Source organism: Schistocerca nitens, chromosome 2, assembly GCF_023898315.1.
Source record: "Schistocerca nitens isolate TAMUIC-IGC-003100 chromosome 2, iqSchNite1.1, whole genome shotgun sequence".
In the NCBI taxonomy this organism is placed as follows: domain Eukaryota; kingdom Metazoa; phylum Arthropoda; class Insecta; order Orthoptera; family Acrididae; genus Schistocerca; species Schistocerca nitens.
In genome coordinates, this window is record NC_064615.1 from 306408405 (window position 1) to 306420560 (window position 12156).

Genomic DNA, 12156 nt, shown 5'->3' on the forward strand with positions numbered 1-12156 from the left:
TAACTCAATCTGTATATTAAAAAGCCTTTGAAATGTTCAGCATGAAGCCATATTTACAGTTTAACTTGTGATGTGAATGTAAAATGACTCATTCTACATCATGACGATTTATCATGGATCTAATGGACTCACTAACTAACCATGTGCCTCTAATTTGAATTAAATAAGGATTTGAAAACAATGTTTTTTGGTGGTGGTGGGGGGGGGCGAGCAGTTTGTTATAATTTGTGATCAGTTTGGTATAGTTATTGAGTCAAGGCGCCCCTCATTTCAAAACTGAGCTTCACCGAAAGCGGTTACTGAAGTTAGGTATGAAACTGCTTCAACATGTTAATTGATTATAAATGATTGATACTGAGGTGGATGGACACCTTTATCAATAATATTATCTGTAAAAAGATGCCACAGTGATTTACTCGATGAAGGATCATTATTTTGAAATATAGTATTTGTCGAAATTAATGTCTTTGTAGCTGTCTGAATCGTCTTTGTAATATTCATCTTCAACATTACTTTCAGTAAAGAGTTTCAGCAAATCATCAGATGTTTTATAATGTTTTTCATTGATTAAGATGTGATCATCGTTAAATTTAACCTCAGAATCCTGAATATAGTGTGGACCTTTTCCGAAACCTAAACCAAAAATTTATCTTTGTGATCACAAGTATAATTCTTTATTGTTGGACCAATATAGGTAGTTAGAGGTAAAATCCTTTTCTATTTTTCTTTTTCTTCTAACATTTTTGGCTTTTCTTAAAGTTGTGTTCATCTTTACAGAGATGGACTTTCATTATGAAGTATACTTTTCTCAAATGAAGACTCGGACGGTGTTGATGGAATAGGAAACTTAGAAAAATTTCCTTCATGGCGATAAGGAACCATTTCTTATTATATTTCTCTCCTTTTTCAATTGCTTTTAACACATTATCGCATAATGATAATAATAAGGTTGTAACAATGGAAAATTGTACTGAAATGTAGGAGGATCTGCAGCAAATTGACGCATGGTGCAGGGAATGGCAATTGAATCTCAATGTAGACAAGTGTAATGTGCTGCGAATACATAGAAAGATAGATCCCTTACCATTTAGCTACAAAGTAGCAGGTCATCAACTGGAAGCAGTTAATTCCATAAATTATCTGGGAGTACGCATTAGGAGTGATTTAAAATGGAATGATCATATACAGTTGATCGTCGGTAAAGCAGATGCCAGACTGAGATTCATTGGAAGAATCCTAAGGAAATGCAATCCGAAAACAAAGGAAGTAGGTTACAGTACGCTTGTTCGCCCACTGCTTGAATACTGCTCAGCAGTGTGCGATCCATACCAGATCGGGTTGATAGAAGACATAGAGAAGATCCAACGGAGAGCAGCGCGCTTCGTTACAGGATCATTTAGTAATCGCGAAAGCGTTACGGAGATGATAGATAAACTCCAGTGGAAGACTCTGCGGGAGAGATGCTCAGTAGCTCGGTAGGGGCTTTTGTTAAAGTTTCGAGAACATACCTTCCCCGAGGAGTCAAGCAGTATATTGCTCCCTCCTACGTATATCTCACGAAGAGACCATGAGGATAAAATCAGAGAGATTAGAGCCCACACAGAAGCATACCGACAATCCTTCTTTCCACGAACGATACGAGACTGGAATAGAAGGGAGAACCGATAGAGGTACTAAGAGTACCCTCCGCCACACATCGTCAGGTGGCTTGCGGAGTATGGATGTAAATGTAGATGTAGATGTAGAATGCTTCAATGCCTTGTTTAACATGATCAATAACACCGATAATAGGTTGATCTTCTTTATGTTTTTCATATTCTGTTCTTGACAGTTTTTTCCATTTTGTAAATTCCTCTCTTAATTGTTACATTACTCTTCTATTTCATAGAGATGAAAAACATTAAGAAATTATTTATGTTTCTTGTTTACTGTTCAAATTGAACATTCATGTTTACGTTCAATGTTATGTTTAATGCTTACATTATCTTTAGCCTCCTTGTTTAATGTTTATGTTATATTTAACCTTCTTGATTAATGTTTATGAAATGTTGTATTTTATCTCTGAACTTATCTTCATCTGGTTTCCTAGTCATGTCTTTTGTAAAAAATCAAGATTGATCATTTCAACATTTTCTACATATTTATTTAAAATCGTCAAACTTGAAATCACCACAAACAAACTCTGATACATGTGATTTAAATGTATGTTATCCTGTCTGAAAATATTTAAAAATTAAAGTATCTCTGTCTATTTCTTTGGTGCTTTTGATTAACTTTAAACTAAATAAAAACAATCTGTTGGTTTATTTCTACCTGTCGTAAAATATTCTCTAATTACATCTTTATTTTCAGTAATGAAGTCATCTGAAACATCAACAGAATTATCTTCACATTTATCTTGTGGTATAATTTCATATTTATTTTCAGTGAAAGCAGTAATTTGCTCATTATTCTTATATTCAATTTCTTTACACACTTTTAGAAATTCCTAATATTTTGGTTGATCCAAACATTTAGAATAAATGTACAAATTACTAACTATTTCCAAGTTCAATCATTCTGGAACAAGAATATTATTGTCAGTCATTAATGTAGTTTTCCTATGACTGAATATTAAATAGCATTTGGTAAAAGCTTATCATGTTTGTATTTTGCTTTCGTCTCTGGAATTCTTATTTGTAGTTCTCAGTCAGTTTTCATTTATTTTATAATATTTTTTTAATAAGTCAGTAAATTATTTCAGTTGAGTAATAAATCATCTGTCATCAAGAAAAGATTAACCATACAGATATGATATAGGTTTAGTAATTATGCACTGGTTCATTTTTATTTATCTTTTAACTCCAAATATTACATCGAAAAATAATAAACTTTATTATGACAGAGAAAGAATAGAGACTCCTGTAAGTCAGCTTAGCTTAAAAAACATAGAGAAATTTATTCATTTGAGAAAACCATTAAAGCTGATAAAGTTTTGAAGCCAGCAATATTTGCAAATGATGTAAAATTATATATAGATATAAAGATAGTATTGGAATCTTTAAGAGTTTAGAAACCAAATTGTTTAAAGATAATGGAAAGACTGTTGCTTATGTTGTTCGTAAAACTATTCCATTCGAAATAATTAATATAAATTTTAATCTAGCCGACGGTAAGTTCGTGAAACATACTGATCATTTTTGTCGAGAAACTAATATTATTGCTTCATTTAAACTGAATGCTGAACTTGGAGGCAAAATATTTCCTGACCCACATTATTCCAGTGTTTGACCCTATCCAAGGTTTAGAAATTACTGTAACTTATGAGAATGATGATTTGATTGACTTTAATGGTGATTATGTAACAACTGCTTCAGAAATGTGTTAACAATTGTTATCTTTATAAATGATGAAAAAAGTTGAGAGCTACCGGTTTTACTCGTTCCCTGTGAATGAGAAGACTAAAACTAGCCTAAATCTCCCCAGCAAGAACACAGAGATTAGTATAAATATTGTAGACGACTGTGTTCATCATAATCATGCTCAGCTGTAGTATGAACTTCAGTACTACTGGTACTAATGGTACAGATTGTCCAAAATATGCTGGAAAATCCAATAAAAATTTAATTGGTAACTTAGTTGGAAAGCTGTTGATGTTATCACAGTAAAGAAAGGAAATAATATTATGTGTAGCATGGAATATCTGTGCATTTCTTCATCTATCCTTATTCAATTGACTTCGACTCTAGTTCATGAGTTAACCATGAAAGGTCATATGATTAATAGTGAAATAATAAAAAGTAAGAAAAACAAAGTAATTTTTCCAATGGATTCGTTTGGTGTTTTTTTCAGATGTTATAAAGAAGTGATTTCGGAAGGCGATTAACAGTAATTTTTACTTGGAGACAAAGTGCTCGAGATATTATTCTTAGAGGGGCTGATAAAAATGATGCTGCATTGAAATATGAGATACTTATCCAAAACAAGGTAAAATTATTGTAGAATCGATGGAAACGCATGTGCCTGCAGTTAGCTATGAACCAGAGTATTCACTCCATTTAAAGCAAGAAAGACTAAAAAAATACAAATATTCCCATAAATTTCTTTGAACAAGAAACAAAGGATATTGTTGAAATAAGTGGAATCAGAAATGTACTAGATATCACTAACGATTATAATTATTTGAAATTGATATGCCATATTGCATATTCGTCGTTTTCCAGACAAAAAGAAAAAATAATAAGTTACCTAATTCTTGTTTATATGATCATGTCAAATTAAAAAATATCTATGTAAAGAATGGGAGAAATGAAATATTTCCTCATGAACTATGGAAAGTAGATCCACCAAATAAATTTTTGAAAGCTTATGATACTTTTCTTGATAGAATAAGTGGAATCAGAAATGTTGTACTAGATATCACTAACGATTATAATTATTTGAAATTGATATGCCATATTGCATATTCATCGTTTTCCAGACAAAAAGAAAAAATAATAAGTTACCTAATTCTTGTTTATATGATCATGTCAAATTAAAAAATATCTATGTAAAGAATGGGAGAAATGAAATATTTCCTCATGAACTATGGAAAGTAGATCCACCAAATAAATTTTTGAAAGCTTATGATACTTTTCTTGATTTTAATAAAGTCACACAAGTTATTGGTGATGTTAATGTGATTACATTCAGTTTTATTGAAAATTATTCCATCTGTGTTATAAATCTGTTTATGAGAGTGATCTGTTAGCCACACAGATAACTACAATGAAATTAGTTGCAACTTTTAATGATAAAGTTTCAAATTATACCATTGCCTACATACTCATGTGTGGTGAAAAAAATTTAACATAGCATGCTCGGCATAGAATTTTGAGAGAAAATTTTTAATTATACGAACGAAAAAAAAATTTGAAAAAAGTTTATAGAACGTTAACTTCAGGCTTATATACCTTCCTAAAACATTTTAAGAAACAGTGAAGAAACAAAAACTGAAAAATCTAGTATTCCAATAAGAAGATGATATTTAATTTTTTCACTATATTTTTTTCTGAGTAGCATTTGTTATGTATATTTTGAATTTTTAGAATCAGCTAATGTTTTATTGCGAAATTAACAATCAATAGTTTGCCTCTAGCCCCTGCGAGTTGTGCACTCCACATTACTTTCGTGTACTGTGGGTAGCAGCTTTTCAGTGGTAATGTCTGGTTCAAAGATGCAATGAGGATTCAATTATCCTTAGAAATAAAAATATTATGGCAAAAACAATATTCCAGAAAATACTTCCTATCAACACACATCTGGGACTTTTCCAGATGGAAGACTTTAACTTTCGTCACTTTATCTCAAGCCTATGAAAATCACAAGTCCAAAACGACTGGGTCATGGAAATGTGCAGAAAATAATTTATTTACACTCAAAATAAACATCGAAAGTGACTAAATTTGAACCAGATTGGTCTGTCAAAAAACCAACATTACACACAAAACTTCAAACAACTGCCTATGATCATGGTTGCCCCAGAACAGGAGTTGCCAGCCCACCCAAGCAATGGTGATCATCGAACATAAAGACGCTGCTGAAGGAGCGCTACAGGTGACAGATGTAGAAGAAGAGCAGCTGTTAGGCAGTCGCTAAAAAAGATTTGGAAAAAACCTCGAAGGATGAGAAGCTGAGAAAATAGATAAGTTGAAAACTTTCCCTCTGGGGTTTTCTTTAAGATGGAATCAAAAGTTTAGAACTGTTTGATAATTATTTATTATTTTCTTATTTTCATTTTTTACTAATAGAACATTAAATTTTGTGGTTGGGTTGGGTTTGTTTGGTAAAAATCTATTAGTGTGCTCAGGTGACCCACCTACAACTTACACACGACTTGTTGAGTGCTATTGAAAAAGAATTTCAAATTCATTCTGTATTTCTATATTTTCAAAAGGACTTTGACATATGTGTGCGTATGAAACATCGTCTCAGTTATGTGACTGGATTCGTGATTTCCTCCCAGAGAGGTCACAGTTTGTAGTAATTGATGGAAAGTCATTGAGTAAAATAAAAGTGATTTCTGGCGTTCCACAAGGTAGTGTTATAGGCCCTCTGCTGCTCCTTATGTGTATAAATGATTTAGGAGACAATCTAAGCAGTTGTCTTAGGTTGTTTAGAGATGATGACGTTTATCATCAGGTGATGTCATCAGAAGATTAAGTCAAATTGCAAAACATTGCAGAAAACGAATTTTGTATCGACCAAAAATTGCAGTTGACCCTAATTAATGACAAATGTGAGGTCATCTACAGAATAGCTAAAAGGGATCTTTCAAATTTCGGTTACACGATAAAGAAGTCAAATCTAGAGGTGGTAAGTTCAACTAACTCCCTAGCAATTAGAATTACAAATAACTTACATTGGAAAGGACACACAGAAAACGTTGTGGGGAAGGCAAACCAAACACTGCGTTTTATTAGCAGAACACTTAGAAAATGTAACAGATCTACTAAAGAGACGGCCTTTACTATACTTGTCCATCCTCTTTTACAGTACTGCTGCTTGGTGTGGGATCCTTACCAAACAGGATTACTTGAGTACACTGAGAAAGTGCAGAGAAGGGCTGCACATTTTATATTATCGCAAAATAGGGGAGAGAGTGTTACTGAGATGACACAGGATTTGGGGTACATGTAATTGAAACAAAGGGGCTTTTCGTTGTGGCAGTAAATTCTCACAAAATTTCAGTCACCAACTTTCTCTTCTATTTGTTGACACCGACCTACATAAGGAGAAACGACGAAACGACCATTTTAGTAAAATAAGGTAAATCAGGGCTCGCACAGAAAGATACAGGCTTTTTTGTAAGCTTTTCGAGATTGGAATAATAGAGAACTATTGTGAAGGTGGTTCGATGAGCCCCCTTCCAGGCACTTGAGTGTGGTTTGCAGAATGTCAATGTAGATGTAGATGTAGAAAAGGATGACTTTGTAATTATTCTGTATGTCACTGTATGTCACTTGAGCAAGCAGTGAAGGAAACAAAAGAAAAATTCGGAGTAGGTATTAAAATTCATGGAGAAGAAATAAAAACTTTGAGGTTCGCCGATGACATTGTAATTCTGTCACAGACAGCAAAGGACTTGGAAGAGCAGTTGAACGAAATGGACAGTGTCTTGAAAGGAAGACATAAGATGAACATCAACAAAAGCAAAACAAGGATAATGGAATGTAGTCGAATTACGTCAGGTGACGCTTAGGGGATTATATTAGGAAATAAGACACTTAAAGTAGTAAATGAGTTTTGCTCTCTGGAGAGCAGAATAACTGATGATGGTCGAAGTAGAGAGGATATAAAATGTAGACTGGCAATGGCAAGGAAAGTGTTTCTGAAGAATGGAAATTTGTTAACATCGAATGTAGATTTAAGTGTCAGGAAGTCGTTTCTGAAAGTATTTGTATGGAGTGTAGCCATGTATGGAAGTGAAACATGGACGATAAATAGTTTGGACAAGAAGAGAATAGAAGCTTTCGAAATGTGGTGCTACAGAAGAATGCTGAAGATAGATGGGTAGATCCCTTTTCTAATGATGAGGTACTGAACGGAACTGGAGAGAAGAGAAATTTGTGGCACAACTTGACTAGAAGAAGGGATCGGTTGGTAGGACATGTTCTGAGGGATGAAGGAATCACCAATTTAGTATTGGAGGGCAGCGTGGAGGGTAAAAGTCTTGGAGGGAGACCAAGAGATGAATACACTGAACAGATTCAGAAGGATGTAGGATGCAGTAGGTACTGGGAGATGAAGAAGATTGAACAGGATAGAGTAGCATGGAGAGCTGCATCAAACAAGTCTCTGGACTGAAGATCACAACAACAACAAGAGAGTAATATCACATGTGAAAGATCAGTGCCAATTTCACTGTTTACATGCTGCCATCTTTCAGTTCTCATTAATATTTGCTTCTTTAGTTCTTATTGTTGTCATGGTTTACAATGTTCATTTGAATTAGGACAACAGCAACTGATTTTTTCACATTCAATGAAACAGCCATAACAAGCATTTAAAATTACAAGGTATGACTACCAATGACTTCGTAGTCGATAACAAGTAAAAAAAAAAAAAACAACATTACCGAAAATTGAATACTTTGGGTCAATATTACTTACTTTGACAGGAGGCTTTCTAGTGATGTGAGAAACTAGGAAATTCATAGCAATATCCTCACAATTCATATATTCATCCACTTTGTCTCTTATTGCCTGAGGTAGCCAATACGTGTAAAGGTACGAGTAGTATTTGTGAAAAAATGCGGCACCTATAAATAAACAATTTATAACAAGTATGGTGAAATGATATGTGATCGTCAGTAACAACCACTAAAAACATTAACAAGTAACAAAGAATGTGGTAAGTACCAGAGATGATTATCAAGAAACTGAAATAAAAAGTTCGTAAGTTAGGCATCTAAAGGAAAATACTTGGTGCCTCACACTTACCTGGGGCACAAAAATCGGGGATTCTATGAGTTAAGTAACTGCAGTTGCTTGTTCTTCTTTCTCCAAGTGATTTGTAGTTTACAGTGTAACTTATTGTTCGCTTTGAGGTTATTAGAAACGCTGAACTATCTCAGCTGAACAAGAGCGGAGAAGAAAGCGTCAGGTCTCGGTAAGGGATCATTCTAGGAGCTTGTCCCCAATGTTACAGAAAAAAGACAAAAAGCTTGCATCGCACTAGTCACAGAAGGATTTGACTACATCTCCTCCAGAACGCGTCTTCATTGTATTAACGTATATGCTTTTTGTTCACTTTCATTGTGGAGGCACAATGAAAAATTGTAGCGCTTTGCTTCTGAAGTAAAACAAATAGCCACAGGAGAGAACAGTAAACGATTGCCCCCTTACAAAGCGCACAGTTGTTGTCTGTTTCTTAATTTTGTTGCAAGGGTAGACAACTATGCATTCAGACTGCAGCTGGTGCAGCAAGAACCTTAGGAAGAAGATTCAGAATAGAGTGAGACATCATGATATGCGTCACAATGAAGTGTCCTCTACAAAGAACGGTTCATGGGTGCTAGTGCAAAAGTTCATCTAAGGAATTTTGTGAACAAGAATATCTACACAATTTTTGGATGTACTATGCGAAAGGAAATGGATTAAACATCTCAGTATTCTCAGAAAATTACAGAATAATGTGCTTTAACATCACAAAACGTTGTCGGACCATACTTCTTTCAAGAGAATGATTTACCAATGGAATGATTCTGAGTATTGTACCAAAAACTGAACTGGGAATATTCCTCTCAGAATGTTGGTGAGGAAAAATGGGATTCTATATGACTGTATGTCTCCAGGAGGATGAGTCAGTAGTTGTACCACGAGTCAACACCTGAACTACCTGCAGCAACATTTAGGTAACAAACTAATTTGTTGTGGTACATGTTCTTGGTGCACAAGTTAAGTCAGATTTCCGTATGCCTCCTAGCTTCTGACAGTATCCACAGCTGACTTCACCATATGCAGGACAGACTGCTGCCCAGGTAACAAAATGAGACTGATGTAGTGGCATTGCATTCAGCGATACATTGCCACCTACAATAAAATATCATTCTAAACACCTTTGTTTCCATTATGATGCATAAAGTGAGGTATAAACCAACATAGTCCTTCAGTATCAGTTGCTTACTTGCAGGTATTACTGAGTGCATAGCCTGTAGCTTTATTAATGTTGTTGACACATAACAAATTGGAAAAGTCACCTTTAATGCCCAAAATTAATAATGCAGGTAATAAAATTAAATCCACTATGGGAAATAGATAAAAACGAATCGAAAATCAGTTAAAATTTTTTATAAGTTTGTTATAAAGGAAAAGAGCTTAATAATAAATGATAGCAGTCAGGTAGCCAACTTACTTAATAATCACTATCTACAAGTATCTCTGAAAACTGGTATGGACAGCTCAAGTAACAACAATGTCATACATAAATGATTAACTATATTTTTCATGAGTACTTAGCGAAACATGATAATAATATATCAATAAAATATGCTAGGAAGTTTTTCCCCTATTTAATAATAAATATATCATTAACTGCATTAAAAGCTGCTGTCAGAAAACTTTCCAATGGAGGTACCAGGACAGATATTAACTAGCATTTTACCTGTGGCTCAGCTCATCTGCACACAACAGTAAACCATTTACATAACAAATTTGGTTGAAATTGTTTCCGTGGTGTATCTCTTCAGACAGTAAGTAACCAGAAAACTCCAGAGCCTTTAACAAATCGAAGCCTCAGACTTCTGATTACTTTATAAATGCGTTTACGTGTTACATATTTGACCTTGAATATGTAAGCAAAAAAGAGATTATAAGAGGTTTGAAACTATAATGGAAGGTTTTTGGAAGTCACTAAGTGCTTCCATTATCAAACACTGGGTGAGTGTAGTCTGCGTAATATGCGTCCCACTTTAAGGTAAACTGGTTTCTCATGGTTCTCAATGTTCACGATGTCATAACTACATAACTAGGTGTCACAGAATCATACACTTTTGCAGGTACATTCGGTGGTTTATGTGGCTGCTGTGTAGGATATGTCTTGCAAACAGTTAGTAGTAAAGAAGTAATAAATTAAAACGTCCTGCCTAATGTAACACTTTTACTGCATGAACTGCGAAAATGTAGTACGGGATAAGGAATATTTAACATACATACATGGATACAGGTATATGTATATATCCGATATATTGCAACATCTCTCTCTGTCCCTCTCCATGTCACCCCTCTCTCTAACCTCGCCCTCCCAAATCTGTCAGAACACCTTCTGCTCAGTCCTCTCTCTGTCCACCTCCTCCTTGCCTAGTCTCTGTCCATGTCCACCTCCTTTCTCTCTCCCTGTTTCCTTCTCCTCATGCTCTCTGTTCATCTTATCCTCTCCCCACACTCTATCAGTTTCCTCATCCCCATTTTCTCTCTCCATCACCATACTCTCTCTATGTCCATTTCCTCATACGCCATTTTTGTGCCCACATCCTTCTCCTCCCTCTCTCTCTGTCTGTCTCCAGTGTCATCCAATTTTCATTCTCAACCCACACAAATTGGGGGGGGGGGGGTGATTCGTACCACATAACTTTTTTGAGACAATACATAGTATTTGTACCAAATCGATCCCGTTTCGAATTTTTACAATTCATCACCCTATTTTCACTGCTTACCTCTTTGCTGAAGGTGTGGGAAAAGATGGTTCAGGCTAAAATTGTAACACAGCTATCTCTGAACAAAATACTTAGTCTGTCTCAATTTGGATTTTAAAGGGGTTTCTCCATAGAACATGCCACTTCTCAATTCACAAATTATATTATACAAAATTTAAATGACGAGCTACTGCGACCTAGTCTTTTTGGTGACTCGTTAAAAGCTTTTGATTGTGCAGTTCACTCTATTGCCCTACAGAAGCTTAAATATTATGACATTCAGTGTTCTTTTTCTAAAAGAATATTTGAGTGAACTCTCACACTAGATATAATACAGCGACAATTAATGAAGTTTTCAGCATATCTGATTATTTATTGAACTATAAAACTACGTTGTAATTAACATTAGGTAGCATTATAAAAGTTTCAAAACTGACATCTACTCATGGCTGCTATAGGCTTCAAGCCTTCCTACTTTACTGTTGGTATCAGTAGCAAGATGACTGCATTTCATATGGCAAGAGCATAAGTGACCCATAGGCTGAAACGACTGGAGTGAAGGACCAAGAAATTGGACGAACATCAGACTGCTGACGGTAGCAGGATGCAGCGGAAACCCACGTTCACATTCTTCAAGAAATATGGGAACACGTTTCACTGCATTGAGAAGAGGAATGGAGGATGCTGGCATTTTCTTCTCCGTAAAATAATTCCGAACTCCTCTAAGCATCCGTCCTTCTGGAAGACGAAAACGCCGACACAGGATTTTTATACTTGTTTTACCATATGTTACTCCAAGATTTTCAGGCCAAGCCGGTGACTCCAATGCTTCCGCACATTCAGAGATAGTAATATATTCTGTTTGCAGAAGATCGCCATCCATCCACTGTTTACACAATCATAAAACCTGCTGGGCTCCCGACTCTTGTTTTGTGTTCGCCTTTCCAGCGCTATTCCTGTGAAGCTCAACTCTTCTACTGGGCTGAACAGAAATGTGGACCACT

At 35.1% G+C, this 12156-nt stretch overlaps 1 protein-coding gene across 5 annotated transcripts in view; it reads right to left on the reverse strand.

Moving 5' to 3' along the window:
- The window catches only part of LOC126236071 (exostosin-3-like), a 310079-nt gene that overhangs the window by 20316 nt on the left and 277607 nt on the right, over window positions 1–12156 (reverse strand). For 3 of the 5 annotated variants that reach the window (XM_049945126.1, XM_049945128.1, XM_049945125.1), the window contains one exon: window positions 8130–8278. The exons of the other annotated variants lie outside the window; for them this stretch is intronic. In XM_049945126.1, coding sequence (XP_049801083.1) covers window positions 8130–8278 — 149 coding nt within the window. The remainder of the gene's footprint in view (window positions 1–8129; window positions 8279–12156) is intronic. 5 annotated transcript variants of the gene reach the window in all.